At 36.0% G+C, this 22,612-nt stretch overlaps 1 protein-coding gene across 4 annotated transcripts; it reads right to left on the bottom strand.

Moving 5' to 3' along the window:
• Positions 1-47: 47 nt before the first annotated feature.
• Positions 48-22,416, bottom strand: LOC108376113 (uncharacterized). Of its 4 annotated transcripts, none has more exons than XM_017632295.1 (4): positions 22,108-22,416; positions 4,139-4,288; positions 978-1,081; positions 48-559 (listed from the first exon to the last, which is right to left on the bottom strand). In XM_017632295.1, the coding sequence occupies exons 1-4, from the start codon at positions 22,206-22,208 to the stop codon at positions 48-50; spliced, it is 867 nt and encodes a 288-aa protein (XP_017487784.1). In that variant the 5' UTR covers positions 22,209-22,416. The 4 variants fall into 4 exon arrangements, with proteins under 4 accessions (XP_017487784.1, XP_017487786.1, XP_017487783.1 ...); XM_017632297.1 differs by lacking the exon at positions 22,108-22,416 and adding an exon at positions 22,024-22,061; XM_017632294.1 differs by lacking the exon at positions 22,108-22,416 and adding an exon at positions 4,401-4,528.
• Positions 22,417-22,612: the final 196 nt, after the last annotated feature.

The raw sequence follows: 22,612 nt of genomic DNA, 5'->3' as shown, positions 1-22,612 counted from the left end.
ATATGTTTGTTTGAACTAACGGGCCCTTCTTCTTCTTACTACGTCACTCACCTGCCAATTTCGCTGCAAACTTCGCGATCTGAACACACAGCCGCCTGCTCATAAACACCCAATTTCGATACGAATTTCTCCTTTATCAATGGCGGTGTATCCTTGAGCACCAGCGCCTTTCTCGTTGGTTTCGCTTGGCTACTGGCGGTTTTTTGAGCTGTGGTGGGCATATTGTTAGTAGCCGAGGTGGATATTGGCGCCGTTGGTGGCTCGGCGCTGACGGTGGCGGTGAGGGCGTCAGTGGGCTGTGTTGCTGCTGACTCACTGAAGCCGGCTATCGCGATGCTGCCGGCTGCAGTGGCGATGGTAGTGGTGGTAAGTTCGGCTATTGTGCTGCCTTCAGCACTGTCGTCACTTGTTGAGTTTGACGCTAGCGCGCCATTTTTACTACTGTTGCTGTCGTCGTCTGGCGAGAGAGAATAATTAGAGATGGAGGGAAGAGCGAAGGATGTATCATTGTCGATGGCTGTACTGTTTTTGCTTTGTGCATTTGACGTCTTAGACCAATCTGTGGAGTGGTTTTAATGGTGACAGTGGTGGTGGTGGTTGGTGGTTGGTGGTTGTGTTGGAGGTGGTGATGTTGATAGTTTTTTTTTTGTTTTGGTTTCGTGCATTTTTTTTTATTATTTGCGGGGAAAATGAAAGAGTTGGCAGAATGAAAGAGAAAAAAATGCAATGCAAATTATCAGTAACAGGGTAGGTGTTTTAATTTGTACAGTGCAAAAGAGCGTAGATATAATTTATGCTTCATTGATTTTAATAATTGTCACTCAAGTTATATTGCATATATTTATGTATGTATGTAAATAAATAAGAGTAGCTATGCACTAAGTAAATTTTTACATAAAAGCAAAGTGCATTTGAATGAAAAGTGCATAGAAACAAGAATTACATATATACAAATACACGTAAGTGCATTTACTTACCGCTAAAGCATAGACTGATAATAACGTAGGAGATGAGTGCCACACCGATAAAGCAGATGAGTACTATCGTTAACTTTTTCATCCATTTGAGGATGTTCGCGCGCCTAAAAGTAGACAATATATGCAATGAGTTATTTAATTATATGCATAATTCGGCAGGAAACTATAATAATAGTCATATATGCAGCATGTCACACAATTGAGAAAATATTACTGTATTCACGAATAAAAAAAAAAAATATTAGGCATATTTTAGACGAGCTATTACTATGATTGTGACACGTTGTATAATTTTGCGAATTTCCAATTACTTCATGACTCCTTGTTTAGGCCCCTATCTCATCTAGTCTATCATACTAAATTTATAATCCCGCCAAGTTGGTGAATGCAATAGGAATTTTTCAAGTTTTGAATGATCTGAAGTGTGAAAATATTATTCAACTAGTGAACCCGCCAGTGAATTGTTAAAATGTTTCTTTTTGCAATAAACCAATTCGAAAGCAATCTACTACTTCGTAGAGAAACCTCAAAACACACTCGAGTAGTACATGACTGTCCACGTATAAGTAGCCTTGTAAACCTTGCCACCTTTTTGCTCTTAAACTTGCCTACCAACCTAATGTAGATGCATTTATAGTACGCAACAACAACAACACAATAGAAAATTGAAATAAACAAAGGCACTAAAGAAAAAGAGATGACAAAAATTTATCAACGGGCTGAGTCAGTGGAAACGGCTTGGCTGCTGGTGCGGACACAACAATGAAATACACAAATTTAAAGCGCGATCAAAGTATTAAATGAGACAGTGGGAAGAACAGCACCAATGAACAAGTAAATAAACTTACTTAGAATACCAACATTAGGATGATCCGAAAAAAAAACTAAAAACGTAAGTGTCTAACCAAATAGACGACCTAGTACAAGCTACTAACACTAAACTAAACATTTTTGAGGTGCACGCGAGGTGAGGTCCAAACCAAAACGTTACGAACCCACACGCAATACCTCCCAAGCTGCCGGGTAGCTTTAGATCGTCAAAAGACTGGGCTATGGGTGCGGTATGCTAAAAGGATGCGATAGAGAATACAAAAGGGCCACAACTACCGAAAATAGTAAATACGTCCAAACAAATACAGAAACAATAACTCTTTTTACCCTCTTCAGCGCTCGCTTAATTCTGCCCCGGCGCGCACCAACAAGTTGGATCATAGCCTACGCGTAGCGAAAGCATTGGGCCTCAGTTGTAGGTGCCCGACCAATTGGCGCCGGCCCGTTAATTCTAAATTGGGCACGGAGAAAAAGGCGACGCACCTATTGCGGTTTTTCGCGTCATCCCTTCCTACCTATGGTGTGCCGGTATCGTTTTGGCGCGAACACCTTTAATGAATAATTTTCCCCAATGCGGTAGCTTTGCTTTTTAAACTGAGCTTTACTTAGTAGGTACAACTCGTTGTCGGAAGAGTTTAAAACGAACGAAAAAAGGGTAAAACGAAGGCATATACAAAAGAAGTTGTTGCGGCCAATACGCAAAAACCTTGGAGAACGATTATTGTCTACACCCTCTTCTTCTTGGGGGGTTTGATTAGTAGATCTAGCTACGTTGCGGCACTAGTGTATCCTGACAACAATAGATTCTGCAAATAACCAATAGAACCGCCCCTGTTGGTTGGATCATAACTATGCGATATTTCATTGACCTTTGGAAATACTGCCATATATATTCAAAGCTTAAAATTTTCTAACAGGGATTTTTATATTTTTGCTTGCCTTAATCATGGTGGACTAGTTATAGACTGGAAGAGTGTGGCCATTGCTGTGGGTAATGCAGATAACTTATGATCACGATTTAGACAACAAAGGCGGCGCCCTTCTGGTACTAGTATTCCGCTCTCAGAGAATTTAACAGAATCGCTGTTTGTATGATGTCACACTTGTGCAATTTACGTAACGTTTTTCTTGCATAATTCCTTCTTATTCCCGCATTATTGCTCGCGTTTTGACATTTCTCTCCCGCAACTGCACTAGTGTGACGTCACACAAAAATTATTCTCAAAGGTCCTATCTTATGGGCGCAATCTTGTATTCTATCATTATTGACTAGTTATGCGAAAATTTGTCAGTGCTGTATCAATGGTAGAATTCCCAGACAGAGTCTTATCCAAGATCAGGCGCAAGGTTGAGAGCTGCAGATGGAAACCCCCATACGAGGGAAGAGCCACATCGGCGGCTTGTTGTTCCTAGTAAACAAGACCAGATCCGTCTTGCTGGGGTTGACTGCGAGGCCATCGTTGGCTGGCCACCTAGTTGCCAAGTTTGGGAAACGTTGAGTCAGATCAAAAAGGGTAACTAGAAATCTTCACCTGCAATCCAGAGCGGGGTAGGGCGAGCACCGCCTTGTAAAGTGCACTCTACGCTGAGCGCAGGCGCTCCCCCACTCCACTTCTGTCAGAAAGTACACTGTTAATGTGCCTTGTTAGGTTGGTTTCAACCCCCAAATTATAAAAACACTTGACTATTGCCTTCAAAATGGTATTATTGAAGGCCTCTCGGTGTCCATAATGCACAATCAGCCTTTTCGGCGTTTACCAAAAACGAAGACAGAGTCCTGAAGACCTTAGCGAAAGCATAAGAGCCCTTACCGGGCTTTTTCCAAGAGATTGTCCATGGCTTCTTCTTCGCTATTCCAATTTTGCACTTGCGACTTTATAAAGTACCCAGCCCGATGGCAAACCACTTTTACGAGCCCTATTAAAGAGTCGTCTGCTGGACGCCCTCAAATCAAAGAGCTCTGCCGTCTGCCAGGGTGGTTTCCCTTCCGAGATATGAGTGGACACCCGCTTTCAGGAGTGTTCCTTCATGCAGTACCTACTAAAACTGACTAGCTACATAGACGCAGCTCTAACTGGATATGTCGACGAAGTTTTTGGAATACGTTGTTGCCTTTTCTATTTAACGTTTCTTATGAGCTGAGTTTCTCAATTCTAGAATTTTATTTTAACGGTAGAATACATTTTATCTTATTTTCGAATTTTATGCTTTAGAATTTGTTTAATAGACTATTTTTTTAAATTACACCTTCTATTATTGCTGTGTTTACACTGAAGTGCACATTACATACATATTTCTAAAATTAGTTCAATTATTTATTTTACACTTACATTTGTTCGCGTCTCGCCTCCTCCGCCACCGCTGTATCACTAGTGAATTCTCCACCATTTTTCTCCTCATCATCTAAGCCGCTAGCAGATTTCAGTGGAATTTTATTGAGAGCATCTTCGTTGGAGTGTACCATTTTTAAGCCATCAGTTCTGAGAAAAAAAATTTTTTTGAATTAAACTTTAAAGTTTATTTTTATACAAAGATGCACTGGAAAATCACAAATTCATATATGTATACATACATATGTATGTATTTATGTACGAGTAAGCACTGAAAATCCACACGCAAACACAAAAGTTCTCTACACGCCGCGAGTCTGATGCCAACTGATTGCCATGCTGACCATAATAAAGTGCTAAGCTTTCGCAAAACATACATGTATTCACACCAGTGCACGGACTTGGGAAAATGGTAGAAGTTGGTAGATCTTTTTAATCGAAACAATTTTTAACAGTTTTTTTTTTAAACATGGCGAATTCATAAAATTTTATTTTAGTACGCCTGCTATCAGGCATGTATTTTTATATCATACAACAAAAAATTTATTTCACGTCAATAAAAGATTCAACAAAAAACCTTCACCTACATATAACTGGGCCCGAATCACGGCATCCGTGATCGAATAAAACTCGATTCGAATCGAGGCGAATTCATACATATAAGATGATAGCGACAGCGCTAAAACTTCACTAACAAATTATACGCACAATGACAATCAGAACACAACAATCGTACAACGAACACGGTACCACGGCCTGATATGAATTTGCCTTGATTCAAAACGAATGAACTAAAAAGACAGCTGTTTTCTTTCCAATAGAATTTGAATTGAAAAAGCAAACTCACTACCGAATGCCGCAATCTCAAAAAGAAATATCGAATCGAATTTTATTCTATTATTATTTTATTTTATTTATTTTATACACTCAGCGCTACAAAGTTTTTGGATTCAAATTAGATTTGAAATGGTTGAAGTTTGCAACCCATTCGTTTGGCAGTCTCCCACACAAAATTATTGCAAACGAAAAATATTTACATGAACAGCTGACACGAATGCAATTTCACTTACACTGCATTCATTTAAGTCTCTTTGCTTTCTTTCCCAAAAAAGAATAAGTAGTTTTTTAGCCTTTGTTGGTAAAAATGGTAGAAAATATACTATAGCTAATAAGTTGGTAGATCTACCAATAAAGTGTTAAAGTCCGTGCACTGATTCACACAGACACATTCTCACTCACTCTCTCTCTCGCGCGCTTTTTCTATGCTTTTGTCTGCATATAAATTCCGAAAAACACTAGAAAAACACAACATTACAACCATATGTTGTTATCCTTGCTGGCGCGTCGTCGACGTCGTTGTAGTGATGACAAGCAGAACATGAGCTGTCTGCCATCCTTGTGGTGCTTGGCAAAGGGCTGGTAGATACACAGCTGTATGGAATTGAGCGCGGAATACGTACAGTCAATCAATAAAGTTTAGGTACAGCGATTCAGCGATTTTTTTGCACTTTATTATTTTTTAATTATTTTATTTTTCGCATTTTTTTTTTTATAAAAATATGGTTAATTCCACAACATATACCCTAAAAATTAGAGCTCCAAACCTTGTGCAAAATTAAAGAAAATTCTGCAAATTTTCGTTAAAATACTGCACTTTTTAATTACACTCTTTAGAAAAAACTGAGTATGCAGTTTTTTTTAGCCCATTCAATTTTATTACAATAATGTGCCAGCCAGAGGTAGCTAGGACTTACCAATAATTTTTGGCAAATTTTTTTTTTGTAAGGTGTCGTTCATTTTCTCCATATAAAAAAATGAAAATGTACCAAAATTGAATGCGCTAAAAAACTGCATACTCAGTTTTTTCTAAAGAGTGTAATTAAAATCGCTGTACCTAAACTTTATTGATTCACTGTATGTATGTTCGTGCACACGCGGCAGAGTGGGGCAGGATATGGAAATAAGTCAACAGGCAAGCGACGTTGTCATGTCGTCACGATAAGTAAGTTAACTCCCTCTTCGTGTAGCCGAGTTCTATGCTTCCTCAATTATATGCTGACACACACACACACACTTGCAAGCTCGCAGACATCTTCTAAAAGCACACACATATATGCATACATATGTCTGTATTTTTTAATATATTCTGGCGAACATCCATTCGCACATCCGTCATTGCAATTATGTGCGACCGGCAATCGTGTTGCGCGCATGTAGTAAATAAGTGAATGCCACTTAGTCGCTGTGCCACTGTGCCACACAGTGGGCCAAGTCAGCTAGCGTGAGTGGTCAGCGAGCAGGTCAATAGACCCAACCCACAAATTGCTTTGGAAAATAACATGAAATTTATTGGAGTGGGTCACGTCGCGTATTTGGGTCACGTGTTTTTAAGCGCGCTTCAACTGCACACACACTACGACCTCTTGCTTGGTAACTAGTACATACTTGCCTATACATGCTCTTGCCTGTACAACGAAGTGCTTTATGGTGTTTTGCGCCATTGCAAAAGTGCAAGGACCTGCAGTGCACTGTATTTGAATTTCCACTACAAATGGCAGCAAGCAATTAAGTTGCATATCGCAATTGAAACAGTATTCGTTGCGAATTTGTAGGTGCGAATAGTTATACTTGGAAGTGGCGAGTTGCAGATTTCATTTAATAGATTGTGAATTAGGTTGCCGCCTGCATGGTATGTGGGTCAAATTTCCTTTTCGTTGAAAGTACTACCATACACTCTTACTGTGTGTATGCGTGAGTGATGAGATTGCGCAAGCGTTGTTTGCATGTCGATGAACGGAAGCAATTTATTGATTGGTTTACGGATATCAAAAGCTCAATTAAACACACACACATGTACATATAAGGTTGTTACAGGCAGTTACAAAAGAAAGTAATTGATGCTGATATCGATAGATTGACGATGGGTAAAGCCAAATCAAGTGATTGTCTTTCGCACCCTTAAATCGTGATCTGAGATATACTGGCACCTTCTGCAGATAGAACTTGTTATACGTCATCGTTGAAGCGTTGTTGTAATAGCACAGTGCATTGTGATATCGTCGGTAGGATTTCAAAGTCCTTTTCAAAGATTTTACGGTACTGTAGATACTTAACGGCGAACGTACCTAGGGTGATTGTTGCAAGAAAGAAACGTTTTTTATGTCAACTATAGGCAGTTCCTGTATGAAAAAAATTTAATCTGGTATGCTTTTAAGTTGCTCAAGGAATATAAGAACAACCCACATTAAGAAACATAAATAACCTCTTAGGATTGGAGAAAAAATTCATTGACATCAGGAAGTCTCATACTTCAGACTATAAATTTGTAATTCTATTACCACATCACATCATGGAAAATCACAAATGCTGAACATGATGATTGAGATAACAGTTTTGATGTATTTTTCCTCTGTTTTGAATAAACAACTAAGGTATTCCCAAGACGTCGTCCGCGTCGTAATGTCGAAAAGTCATATAATTTCTCAATGTAAACTAACGGTTGGAATGGTTTTAAGGTATTCGTAGGGTATAATAAGAGATATTTATATATTTTCTTTGGGTTAAAAACATTTTGGTATAGTTACAAATTCTCTAAAAGCATTTTAACTGTTATCTTACACTGAAACATTTTATTTAAAATCAAAAAAATTTTAAATTTGTATGTACACATTTTACTCAACTTCGGTGTAAAAAAATGCATAACTCAAATTATTGTAGAGTGCACCCCGTAGTACTATACTTAAATATTGCGCAATATCCAGAGCTACCATTATTTTTATTTTTTTTTTTTGAGAAGAAATATTTTCAAAAACTATTTCTTTATGAAAAATTTTGTATGTGGAAAATTTTTAAATTTTTTTTAAATATTTCTTGTCATAGAGAATTTCGTGTGTGTATGTGTGAATTTTTTCAAATTTTTTCCTCGCCCCGTTGTCGAAAACAGGAAAACTATTCAATCGATTTGTTTTTGTTTTTGTGCTGTAAAGTTTTTAAAAATGTATTAATGAAGCCCAAATTTCATATTTATTTATTATTTATGTTTATCCATTAACCCTAAAAATTTGAAACAAAGCAAACACATGAAGCGTGAACCCCGTCCATTTTGGTACGGAACGCCCCATATACAGGTTGAGTGCAAAATCCTTACAAGTCCATACCAACTTTTCATCTGTCATTGAAAGTTCATTTTGTTTTATCAAAAAACTGCCATTAAAAATACATTGGAAACCACGAGTCAAGTAGTTCCAGCGTTAAAAAGTTTTTATTGATTATCTCGAAACGCCGAATTTGGAGTTGTTGAACTCACCGATTAAAATAATTTGTAGCAAGTTGAGGCTTTGAATTATGATTTTTTGTTTAAGTTTTTTTTATTATGTTTTAATTTAATTTATGTTTTTTTTTTTATATTTATAATGGTTTCCATTTATAAGAAGATAGTTGGAATTAAAAGTGAGCTCAGATAAGATCTTATAAAATTTACAACCTTTTATCTTTGCTATCAAGCTCTCCGTCTGGCAGCTTCTAACGCTGGTTATAGTTAGCACATTTTAAAATTTGATTTTTCTCATAAAAATTAAAATACCTTGAGAAAATAACCTCATCTGGAGAAACGGTATACAGATCCATAATCTACATATAGTGTTAAGTATATTTTTGTTTTATAAAATAAATCAGCAGGAGCTTCCATGGGAAGCTTGGCATCATCGAATTTTGACTAAAGTTTATCGATCAAGCAGACATTGCAGGTGACAATTCAGTCTCATCTGGTACACATACATACATAGTACGCAATCGGACTCACGCTTTTTCCATTGAGGAAATCAGGCATCACAAGGTCACTATCAAAGTCGAACTCTGTCATTTCGATTTCTCTCATGTAATTACTTTACAGAGTAAACGGGATGGGTATACAAATGCAGTCATATCCTAATATAGATTTAGGTTTGGCTCATAACTTTGTTTTTAGTTTATGTATAAATAAAATGTGCGTATTACAAATACAACGTCAATACAAAACTTTGACGATCCCGCACTTTGACGAACGGCAATAATCGCAAGCGATTAATTATTCTTATAATTTTCTGATACTTATTGTGGAATTGCTGGCATTAAAATGTGTATGTATATAAACTTTTAATGCTTTTCTTCTGACATACAAGTAACGCAAATTTAGCGATGGCACGTAGGAGATGTTGACGTCATAGAGAACATATCAATGTCAGCGTGAAAACTAAATACATACATATATAATTGCTAGTACATACATACATACAAGTGCATTTCTAAGTACGTATGTATGTGTGTGTGTTATTTATTACAAAAATATTGCTTTGGGGAAACACGCACGCATAGAAAGATTTCACTTCGATTTTGATTTCATTTGAAGGTGTGGTCGCAAGTAGGTTATAAAAATAAGCGCAATTTCAAATACATACATACATACATATATACATTTGTATACATGTGCGCATACATCAAACTATTACCGCCACAACTTAACAAAGTTTTTCTTGCTCCCACTTCTCCTTAAAGAAACAATTAAAATTAAAATGTTTCTTTCTAGTCACAAACGCATGTGCGTATATCGCCGGTCAGATATGGTACATGCATACATACGCATGTACATACGCCACTAGGCCCTTTTCTACGTTGAATGACATCGTTTAGCCAACAGTCGATCGCATGTCAGCCGCTACCAAAGCCAGTTGGCGCCCATCAATGGGTTAAAAAGCAATTGAAATCAACGTATAGCACTCTGGCGCGCGACGTGACTGCCAAGTCTACATACACATTCGTACCTGTGTTGCTATGAAATAAAGCTGCAACAACATGCACTTGCCACAATTATGGCAGCTGTTTGCAGTTTGGCTATTAAATTGGCAGCCACCACAACCGTCCACACAGAAGTAACGTCGAAGTGTATTTTAATTGTGCTGCATACACTCGTACGACGCTGCATGGCGTCTTGCATGTCAATAATGAGCGCAATCAATGTACTTATAGTGTTTTAAAGTGCGTAATATGGCAACGCCAAATTCACTACCGGTCAATTAATGTGTTTGCAGTGCTGTCGTACACGGCTTTAACAATTATTTTGGAGGTTGGCTCATTCTACAAGCATTTGTGGGACCTTTACAAATTCGGCTTTGTATGCATTGATTATTTTGCTGATGTCTCACATTTTTCCTACTTCCTTATACGGAGTGAATGCAATAAAAATTCAAATTTCTATTTAATAAATTGTCAGCGCTCCTTATGAGTCGCGTAATATGCAAATAAAGTGCCAACTACTTGTGTATATTGCTTTTTTTTCAATTTCTATTTTTATATTTTTACTTTTATACGTGACAAACTTTTCATTGCTGTTGGTCGCTAAGAGCCAATACGAAATGCCACGAAATGGTTTGCGGTGTTATATGGCTACGTAACTGTATTGATTTACAATCATTCCTTCATACAAACAAATAAATTATTTTATTAAAATTCCCATCGCTGAAAGATGCCAACAAACTTTTGATCGCCAATCATTACGTGTTTGGTCTGTTAACTTCGAATTTATTTCTTACTACTCAAGCAATAAAGTTACTCATACGCCCAAGTGGCTTGCGTTACTTTCTCTCCATGCCCTTCAATGCTAAGTGCCCAACTTTTATTGGACAGTAAACTGACTTTAGTATAGATGAGTTCAAGTAAAGTGGTCATTGATGTTTATATGGCCATTGGAATTGGAACGCTTCTTAGAGGGTTTTGTTTTGTATGAGGCCATTAGAGCATAAGTGGCTTAACACGCAATTATTTTTTTGGTATGGTTTTTTTTGTAAATATTTAATCTCTGGAAAAAGTCTCAAATGTGTGCCTTATTTTCATGGCATGCTATGTAGTCTTGTACCTTATGAATAAGTAATAAGCGACTTTTGTTTTAAAATTATCACATTTGAGAAAACTGTAATTTAAGTACAAGAAATACATTTTAGGTTTAGGCCACTTCTGCCCTCACGGCATAATATAGAAACCTCTCGAAGAAGCGTTCTAATTCCAATTACCATATACACATCCACGTCTACATTTGTTGAACTCATCTACACTCAAGTCAGTTTACTGTCCAATAAAAGTGAGGCACTTAGCATTGAAGGGCATGAGAGAAAGTAATGATTGCTTAAACGGCATCAAAATAGAGATATTTAACGCTCGAAATAGCTTTGAGCACACCGTGCTTGCCGCTTGGCTATGAAAAAAGCGCAAATCAGTAGCGAGTCGGCTATTTCACTAATGGCAGCCACCTCTGCGGTCTCTCTGCAAAAAATCGCTCCACCAAACCTTTCGTAAACCTTAACCCATCCATGGAAAAGTCCATTGTTACCTCCTTCCAACTATTGCCTCCCTTTCACTTATCTCTAGAACGGATGCCACTCTAGCAACGCAGTGATCTGCGGTATCAAGCATAAAGTCGAAGTCTCCAACAACGTGCGGAAAAATCAGAAAAAAATTCAAATACACGAAAAAAAGAATATACTCACGAAACTAGAAGCCAAACAAAAATAATAAAAAAAAAGGAATACGGTAAATTGTTCTAAGGACACAATCGTCGTCGCCGAAGCAGATTAGATAGTATGATTGTCCTGTTTCATAGCTCTTCAAAGGATCTCCCGAGGACTTTAAAGTGAAAGGGGATAAAACTTAGTAAATCTGGGTACTCAGCTCCGATGAAAGCCGTTAAATCTCGAGTAAACTTTTCGGCATTTGTTTTCTGAAATTTTTCAAAATTTTTGTACAGGGGAAAATAAAACTAGAAAAGAAACTAGCGTTGAATTGAGTTTTTTCAATAGATTTTTGACAAATAGTATTCGATCGTTACGTAATTTTCACTAAATTAAAAATCAGACGTACAGAAGGTCAAATGTGAATTTGTAAACAAAAATTTCCGCCATATTGGATCCGCCATTTTGAGTTTTAAAAATTCATAATCAGATTCATAATTAGAGACCCCGTAAACCGCCGAGTGATAAATTTCAAGTGAATTCAGTAGTTTTTAAATTTTTGTCTGCAATATTAGAGCCAAAATATGGAATTTCAAAAAATGCAACTCATTATTTGAAAGTTAACTTTTTTACCGATTTTCAAGAATATAACCGATTTTTTTACCTCAACCGATTTCGAAGAGAAGATAAATGTATTTTAAAAAGTGTAACTGTCTTAGTTTAAACATTTAAGATGGTATTCGTAATCAGCGAGTAACAAACTTCAAGGGAATCCAATGATTTAAAATTTTTTTTCTACAAGCAGGCCTTTTATTTAGCACAGTCTAATGTGTAGATATATTTATATGTAGGTATGTATTTCCCACATGTAAGTACAATAATTTCCACAATAAATCATCAACCCGCTTGCACTTGATTTCGAGCAATTAAATCAATTAATCCATCAGCTCAAGTTCTCAACTATTCTACCTAAATTCGCAGTTTGTAACTCGATAATGAAATGCCGCCGCAGCACAGCAAAGCTAGTTCAGAGACGAGAGCGGTACATTCAAACGATGAAATATATTTGATTTTTGCATGCAGTGATGATTTAGCAAATGGAAGTGCAGCTTTAACCCGTACACGTATGTTTTTTTACAGAGAAAACATGAAATGTATATGTTTTAATAAATGCGAGTATTATTGGAATTATCACATTTGAATTGTTAATTGTTCGATGACATGCAACATTTGCGATTTTTCTTGTGCTAATTTTTTTACTGTTTTTTATTATTTTTTATTTTTATGAGCGACAACTGAATTCCATTTTTTTTATTCAACGCAGTTTTAGCGCATATAACATCAATTCTATTGTAATGCATACTAATGTCTGTACATAAATATATTCGTAAGTACCCAGTCGGCAAATTATGATCTCTTCTAAATCAATGCTTTCAGGCAAGTCTTTATAGGAAGACTTCTTTGAAAGCCATGTATACGAAGATCTTCTGAAAGCCATGCCATTATAAGGCAAAAGATGAGGTGTACTTAATCGGCAACTAATGTTAAGTGAAAGTAAAAATCGCACTGGACGTGTTGCACTATTGTACGTCCCCGCAATTAGCTGCGGCCAAAAGTCCGAAGCGTATTAAAAACTAGTTGAAATTTCCTACATATATGGCCTTATCTCAGGAACTTTTGATTTTCGACATTTGAAAAAAAAAGTTGTGGGACACTCATCTAACTGATTTCACCTTATTCTTTGAACCCTGAAACATATGTAAGTAAAACAAGTAATTTTTAGCAAAAAAAACCGACTTAAAAAAAAAATATATATATATCTATATATTTCATGATCCAATGATCGGATCTAAACCAAATTAGTACAGAACTGATAACCTCCTCCTTTTTTGGAAGTCGGTTAAAAACTATATTAATAAATAATAAATAACACAGAAGTACAAAAAAAAACCATTTATGAGAGGTTATTTTGACCAGAAAAGGTGCTCTATATGTTTTTAGAGTAGCCGAACACGAATCTGAAGTCTGTTTTGATCAACACGTCAGAATTTTGTTGTGACCTTAAAGAACATGGCGAACTTCATTTGACAAATTTTTTTTTATAAATATTAGCGGCTTTACTTTTATTTTGGTATTTTGAGGTCCTTGGCTACGAATATAGTTAAAATCAGATTTTCAAAATTCAAAATGGCGGACACAATATAGTGGTCAAAGGTACCAAATATTTTTAAAATTAAAATTTGTTTCAAAATAGCTTCTTCTCCGCGCTTTTCGGCGCGCGGCTTGTTGTTGTCACACAAAGGGGAGGGACCTACAGTTCTACGCCGATTCCGAACGGCGTTTGTAATTTTATTAGAAGCTGGCAGAATAAACTCGGAGGTTTGCCATTGCCTGCCGAGGGTTGACCGCTATTTCGCTTTTTAAAAATTTCCTAGTACGTTTTTTTTGTTTTTGTATTTGTGGCCGCTGTAATCCCCCTGAGTACTGGTGCGTGTCTGGAGTCAGGTTCAACTTGAGCTGTATTATTATTATTTCATATAAAATTCTCCCTGCTAAGGAAAGCTGAATCAAAAGTCTTTAAATTCTAGCCATGCAAAAATGAAAAAGAGTCAAAAATCGAGCAACAGATCAGGAATATAGGTTCCTATATACATATGTAGAAAGCTTGTTCCTAATTTTTGCCGACTGGGTATATATTTACACATAATAGGTACATACAAGCATATGTATGGACATATGTATAACATACTCATACATATGTATATGAATACATACTTAGTACTTAAGTAAATTGCCTGAGAAAAAAATTCAATGGTCTCTGCTATTTATGCCATCGTTTTTATAGCTAACTGCTCTGGCTTTTGTCTAAAATTTTGCAGTGTGAACTTTGAAGACACTTCATTAATTAGGTTGCACTTCTATGTTAATATACACACTAGAGTGGTCCAAAAAATTTTTTTCCGAAAGAGGGTTTGGGGCACCTTCCAAAATTTTTCCTCTTGCCGAAGAGGTTTTACTCTAGAAGTAGTGTGTACATATATTAAGCAAACAATTGGTTAGGCAACCTAAGAAAATTTCAAATTTAAATTATCTAAAAAAATATCAAAAGCTTCAGTTGTCATAACAACAGTAGCTTTTTATAAAAATCACCAAAACTTTTGCCAGTTTCACAGCTATACAGTAGCGAATTTCAAGGACATTGAGCACCCTGTATTGGTTACAGTCGAAAATTGAGAGTTGGTATAGACATTACAAATATAAAAAAGAAAAAAACTAAGGGGGTGCACCGTTTTCTTGGATGACATTTTTTTTGCATACAAAAATCGTACCACTCTAATGTACATATACGTTATACTTTCATACATATCGTCGTTTAAAGTACAAAACCGCGTATCGTCATTCTGCAAAACCGCGTAACTGACATTTTTTTTTGCCAAAAATTGGATTTGCTCACACAAGCTTTTGGCTCAATCCTTATCCATTCGTCCCGAATTATACTAGCCAGAAATGCGATTGCTTTACATAAAAAAAAACATTTTGAAATATGAGTGTTTTTACTCTCTAGAAAATAATTTGTGCAACCTCACATGCGCGGTTTTGCAATTTGCTGATATGCGGTTTTGTACTTTAAACGACGATATGCATTAAAATTATTTAGTTTTTGCTACACCCACTAATGCATTTGAGTTGTAAATTCGTGTCAGATGAATTGCAGTCGTGTATATATTAAAATGAGTAGATACAATGCTACCCCACAGCCGTCACACAATGGGGTCAAAGCATTTAAAAGCGTCCAAATTAAAGATCTTTATAAAGGAGAAAAATTATGTGGTTGTATATACATATGTACGTAAGTATGTGCTATTATTTTGTGCCCAAAAAGGGATAAGTTACAAACTACTTTCTGCTTAATTACATAAAGAAATAATTGTGTGCTCTTNCAGTTTCACAGCTATACAGTAGCGAATTTCAAGGACATTGAGCACCCTGTATTGGTTACAGTCGAAAATTGAGAGTTGGTATAGACATTACAAATATAAAAAAGAAAAAAACTAAGGGGGTGCACCGTTTTCTTGGATGACATTTTTTTTGCATACAAAAATCGTACCACTCTAATGTACATATACGTTATACTTTCATACATATCGTCGTTTAAAGTACAAAACCGCGTATCGTCATTCTGCAAAACCGCGTAACTGACATTTTTTTTTGCCAAAAATTGGATTTGCTCACACAAGCTTTTGGCTCAATCCTTATCCATTCGTCCCGAATTATACTAGCCAGAAATGCGATTGCTTTACATAAAAAAAAACATTTTGAAATATGAGTGTTTTTACTCTCTAGAAAATAATTTGTGCAACCTCACATGCGCGGTTTTGCAATTTGCTGATATGCGGTTTTGTACTTTAAACGACGATATGCATTAAAATTATTTAGTTTTTGCTACACCCACTAATGCATTTGAGTTGTAAATTCGTGTCAGATGAATTGCGAATTGCAGTCGTGTACATATTAATGGGTAGATATAATGCTACCCCACAGCCGTCACACAATGGGGTCAAAGCATTTAAAAGCGTCCAAATTAAAGATCTTTATAAAGGAGAAAAATTATGTGGTTGTATATACATATGTACGTAAGTATGTGCTATTATTTTGTGCCCAAAAAGGGATAAGTTACAAACTACTTTCTGCTTAATTACATAAAGAAATAATTGTGTGCTCTTTAGGTATACTTAATGCATTTTTAATTCAGATTTTCTCGCAGTTAGTTGCCTTTTTCGTTTGAAAGATACATAACATTGAATTTGGTGCTGAAGGTCAACTCTACTCCTTTTTGCAATAAAATAATATGCATTGCTAAAAACATGTAGCGTTTATTTATATGTACATATTTACCTATATATTTTATATGTATGTATGTGTGCAATGTTTAGCGACAGGGATGATGATGGAGGGTAATGGGCTGTTAGCAGCTACGTGTAATTCAAAAATCACGACGCAGAGCTACGCCCAGAAAAAATCGTTGGTGAATATGCAAAATTTATACTGATATTTACAAACATATGTATAAGATTCGCCATAACCTCCGGCTTCGTTTTAAATCAAAATTAGTAAATAATTTGGGGTCATCGGTGAGGTGACCGAGTGGTTAGGGGGCGCACTGCCATCCAGTAGAATCCAGGTTAAATTTCTGGTCCGACCAAAAGTAAAATTTTTTTTTAATGACAAACCTCTGCGAGAATGTGCATATGTACATATGTACTCGTTAGTCTCCCCATTTGTGTGACAACATCAAGCTGCATATCGCATCAGCCAACCGCTTAGCGCCTAGGCTAGGCAACGAAAGTGATGCATATAAAAATTAAAAATTCGCCTAAGGGTATTCAATTCTCAACATCAAGTCTTCAGTTTTTTGCAGAGCTCAACCTTTTCGATTGAAAAAGTTTTCATCCTAAGCTGTTGACTTGTCTCAAACTCTTGTTATATTTCTTTAAGCAAAAAAATTAATTGCGCTCTTTGGAGTGCGTTTTCCATTTATGTATAAATCACCCAAGTACACCCCGCATCAAAATAATAAGCGCATCACATATTAACTTGTTTTAACAATTTATTTTCTTGTTATTTAATGTTAGTAATTTTTTGTAAAAATATAGTTTATTTTTAACAAAGAGCATATAATACCCAGTTTAAGACATTGTGCCATGTTTAAGAATAAAAAACAAATTTTGAAAAATTTCGAGCCTTATAAATATATATTTCTTAAAAAGTTTTTGAGTCTGCGGTTTTTTAGCCCATTCCATACAGAGAGGTGCTTGACATTTGTTGAAAGTTTGTTGNGTTTTTGAGTCTGCGGTTTTTTAGCCCATTCCATACAGAGAGGTGCTTGATATTTTTATGAAAGTTTGTTGTTTTTTTAAGTATTGCAGAAAGTTAAAAACTTGATTTATATGGTTTTTGTTAAAGATAAACTATGTTTTTTTCAAAGAAAATAACTAATATTAAAAGCAAAAGCGCTTATAATTTTGACCCGTGGTGTGTATTTTAAGATTCAAGTTTTAATTTTACTGCGTAAACTAAATTTGATTATCTACTAACCAATTTTTTTGAGCGTATTAATATCATACCCAATTGCTGATTTAATTCCAGAGATTATTTCAGTTTATTATTCGTACCATAAAAACGACGTTTCGTCTACATCCAATCAATTCTAGGTAGAATGAAAAAGGGGTGACAATGGCGGAAGTTTTTCGCTGTGCGGCGGTACATCTTTATACGAGTATAAAAATCTGCATTGATACGTATGTATGTAAACTAGGGTGGCCCAAAAAAAAGTAAAGTCTGAATTTTAATGCTCTGACCCGGTAGGATTGTTCTATATCGAAAAAGGTATGCCCCTATTTTTTTTGTTTTGAAATCAAAAAATATTAAGAGGTCGCTCAAAGCGCTCAAATTTTTCAATGTATTTTATATAGAGAAAAACAGCTTTTCTTAGAAATGGTATAGAATTCTTGAAAATCAATACTTTTCAATTAGAAAATTCTGGCATTCCTCAGGAGACTTTCAATAATAATTGACGGACCTATAAATTATATTTACTATAAAAAGTCATTAAATAAACAATTGGGTATTATTATTGGGAATCTCCGGCACATAAACAGAGTTTCCCGATGGAAAAATATTGATTCTTAAGAATTCCATACCATTTCTACGAAAACTGAGTTTTCCCATATAAAAGCGACTTCTAAATATTTTTTTATTTAAATATAAAAAAACCGGGATACATTTTTTTCAATATAGAACAATCCTAGGGGGTGAGAAAATAAAAATTCCGACTTTACTTTTTCACATACACTTTTGGACCTGCCTAATGTACACGTGGTACGATGGTATGATATGAATGAGCTACCTTTTTATGTGCTTTTGATTGTGCTTTATATTACATTTCATTATTCTAAGGTAATGAAAACAAGAGAGTTAAGCTGGGCAACGAGGGATGAATCTAAAATAAATGCATGCATGTCATGCATGAGCTTTATTTATCCACAGCTAAATATTTAAAATTTAACTGAGGAGTTTCTATTCAAATTACGATAAACAATGGCAATGAACCACCAAAAAATGTAAGCATACCCAAAACTCGACGGCTGATAATTCACACATATGCCCAAATTTAAGGTGACTGGTAAGCTTCTCAGTAAGCTACCCCTAATATCTGCGTTTCTGTAAATTTTTCAATGCCACTCAAAAGTCAGTGGTAAGTTCAAAAAAAAAACCAAAGCTGTATGTGAAGAAGAAGAATAGCAATAATTTTGGTAGTATAATTGAAACTACAACTTTTCCACTCGTAATTACTAGTAGAATTGCCAGCCACTAGTAAAGGCTACATATATTCTACTTAAGATAAAATTTAAAATCTAAATTGAATTTGAATGCGTTCTGGGTCACAAAAAATGGTCCTCTAGCAACCACCCCGTAACACAAAGAAGTTAGAGTGTTTATTATCTACACTCCCAAAAACTTGTCTACCAAGTTCTTTTCGTTATCTATTAGGGAATTGACGAAAAAATTACTTGGCTGCCTTCAGGTTGAAGCTGCGATAAGAGCTAAGCATAGCTTATCATACAGTTGCAGAGAAAACATGATTCGGGTCGGGTACCGTGTATATTAAGGTAAAATCCAGGTTAGGTAAAAATCAGACACTAAAGGGTTTTCAAAAATTTTGACAATTGTTCCAGTTATGCCGCATGAAAATGTTGATAGTGAGGGTTTTTAAAAATCTATATTTTTGAAAAGTAAATTAATAATTTTTAAATTTTCACCAAAAAAATAAATTGTAAAAATTTCTTAAATTGATATTTGGTAATTACTGACAACTTTTAAATAATATTGTCTTTGCGATGGAACTGAGGTGGCGAGTATTGGTAGAAATTTTAGTGCCAATTTGATTTGGATTCATACGCACTCTGTTCAATTTCGGTTGGTCCCATACAAGTGGTATGTGCATGTGAAATTTTCGACAGTAAATTGGCGGCTTGCGTGAATTTAAGGTTGACCTGTTTTACTTTGTAAAATTAAATGGGTGCATATTCAAAGTATTTCTAACTAAAAGTCTGATTAAAAAGTTTGTTGACTTTTTTATATATTGCACAATGACTGAAATTTTATGTATGCGGTGTTTGTTAAAGAATAAACTATATTATTTTGTATGGAAATAATTACAATTCAAAAATAATAAAAAAGTAGCCAAAACCTGTCAACATGTGAGTGTCGTATAGTTATGGTAAACACTATACTCGCAGCTATCAGCACTTGATTCTATTCGACATTTTTAGATCGCTTTTGTTTTACGACGTTTTTAAGTAGACAATCTTAGACTTCGGGAACTAGTTGCAGCAATCTTATTACGAGTATGCTTATGTTTTTGTCACGTACTCGTAAATATGTTATCAATTATTCATATTTTCCTATCTTCCTTCGCCAACAGCATCAATACTGAAGTGCCATTCATTCATTATTTCAGATATGCGAACTAGGACACATCATTCTAGCTTTGTTATTCCCGAGCGGCTAAAATAATCACAAAGGCAACAATACTTAATGCAGCTATCAGTAAGTGAGGGTATGTGAAAAGATACTATGTATTTACGAATGTATACATACATATGTACTCCCAGTAATGGTACAACGGAGTACTATTTATCTATGTTTATGAATATAGTCGTATGTACATACATATGTACTTGATAGAACAATATCACTATGGTGGGCGAGCGCGCCCCAGCTGAGATTGTACCGGTTTAATACCCTGCAAAAACTTGAGGACCAGGTGGTCTACTGGGTCGTAGTTTTAAAGTATGTGCGAAAGGACCAGGTTGCATACTAGTAACTTGTTATGCTGACCTGGACCACTTCAAACGTAAAAAACTGATATATGTATGTGTTGAACGCTATCCCTTCTTGGCCCATCGGCAATATGATTCGGTTGCCGAATGTGCCAATATGGAGTAGTTGTCTAGGCCGTCCCAGTTTATGCAGTGGTGGACCAGAAGTGGTCAGATCCAATGATATGACAATGTTAATATATTACAAGCTAGCGTGGTCCTTTACTAGTAGTTAACCTAGTCCCATTTTTTTCAGGGTAAGTACAGGGTCGCATATGTATGTATATACACTAGGGTGGTCCAAAAAGTAAAGTCAGAATTTTAATACTTTCTTTTAATGCCCCTAGGACTGTTCCATACTGAAAAAATACCTCCGGTTTTTTATTTCGAAATCAAAAAACATTAAGTGGTCGCTCAAAGCGCTCAAACTTTTCCATGTATTTTATATGGGAACAAAGCAGTTTTTCGCAATAACGGTCTAGATTTCTTTAAGATCAATATTTTTCGATCGGAAAACTCTGTTTCGCTTTGAGATACTTCTACTAATAATAGCTAATTGTTCATTTAACCATTTTTTAATATTAACTATTTTTTATAGGTCCCCCAAAACCACAAAAAAATGCAATAGAGGCACCCATAAAAATCGTTAGTATTAAAAAATGGTAACATAAACAATTGGGTAGTATTGCCTGAAGTCTTCTAAAGAGAAACTATTGAAACTAGAGAGAAAAATATTGATTGTCAAAAGTTATACACCATTCCCACAAAAAACTTGTTTTTCCCCATATAAAGTACATGGAAAACTTTGAGCGCTTTGAGCGACCTCTACCTACTTTTTAGTTTCGAAAAAAAACATGGGTACGTTTTTTCGATATAGAACAATCATAGGGGGCGAGAGCATTAAAATTCCGACTTACTTTTTCTTGGGCATTTTTGGACCATCCTAATGTACATATGTATGGCTTGATGCACATATGTAGATATGTTTTTTTATGTGTAGGAGTGTAGGTAGGTACCCTGCAAAAAAGGCGAATAATCCGGGATGACTCCGGGAGCAATCGCAAAGGAGCATGCGACTAATGTCACTTTTGATCTCTTGATATGGAATGAACTGTTCGCTTTCGTTCGAGCATGTCCTATGAAGAGACCCGAATGGGTATAAAAAGAAACTAGTTACTTTTAAAAAATAAAAATAAAAATTTTCGCCAGCTGCGATTCGGACCAGGGTGCTCAGGTTTTTTAAGCGAATACTCTTCTCTGTGGCAACGCCGCACATGAAATTTCATAAAGTGCGTACATATAATTAAATTGTTAATAGTACCAGTTTGAGATTAGTCGGGGACTAATTGATCTCCAACAGTACCCATATGCGACTAGTTGCTGCTAATTAATGCCCAATTGTACCCGATTGAGAGTAATCTCGGAATACTATCGTTAGAGGTATGATGTGATACCGTTAGTTGCACAGCAAAGTATCTTTCAAATATCAACATCTGTAATTATTCGAACCAACACTTCAACAAACCGATTTTTCAAAAGCAATCCCATGCAAACACACACACATTTGCACTTTGTATCTGTATGATGGATTAGATGGAAATGCACGCACAAACATACTAAGTAGATAATTGTTGAGGTATCCGCTGAACTGCAAATCTCCGCACGTTTTTCTATATGTATAGCAGATATGCGCGAGTAATGTGACCGCATATGAATTTGCGGAGGTGTATGCCGACGCCTGCGTGCGCGCGACTAACTAACCGGCTTATTGGCTTATCAATCGACTAAATGAACGACGGCCCGGCGGACTGTAAATTGTTCAGTCGGTTTGGTTTCAGTTTGTCGAATAGATTTCTTCAATTTTGGTCGCTTGGCTGATCGGTTGTTTGGAATCGCTCGCGTCTGTCGCCAACGCTGGTTGATGGTCAACTAAATTAAGTATGGGACGACACAGAACTGCAGAGTGTCATGTCAGCTTCATACCCAGCGACCAGACGCACACAGGCACGGACGTAGAGAAAATAACCTTGCATGTGTTTGTTAATGTAAAGTGGTCTGGTTTCGGCTGCAGCGCCAGCTGGCTTGCACGCGTGTCAGTTGTTTGCATGCGTGTA

Source organism: Rhagoletis zephyria, unplaced genomic scaffold, assembly GCF_001687245.7.
Source record: "Rhagoletis zephyria isolate East Lansing unplaced genomic scaffold, Rhagoletis_zephyria_1.1 Rzeph_scaffold_09911, whole genome shotgun sequence".
Classification (NCBI taxonomy): domain Eukaryota; kingdom Metazoa; phylum Arthropoda; class Insecta; order Diptera; family Tephritidae; genus Rhagoletis; species Rhagoletis zephyria.
The sequence above is the reverse complement of the archived record's forward strand: the minus strand, read 5'-3'. Positions and strand labels throughout refer to the sequence as shown.

What these genes read in the sequence shown, in the direction of transcription:
- LOC108376113 (XM_017632294.1), bottom strand. Translation starts at nt 4,513, where the DNA reads ATGTTTTGCGAAAGCTTAGCACTTTATTATGGTCAGCATGGCAATCAG. An exon ending in TGGATTTTCAGTGCTTACTC is followed by an intron (nt 4,289 to 4,400) that starts GTACATAAATAC and finishes TTTTTTTCTCAG; the next exon opens with AACTGATGGCTTAAAAATGG. An exon ending in TATCAGTCTATGCTTTAGCG is followed by an intron (nt 560 to 977) that starts GTAAGTAAATGC and finishes ACCACTCCACAG; the next exon opens with ATTGGTCTAAGACGTCAAAT.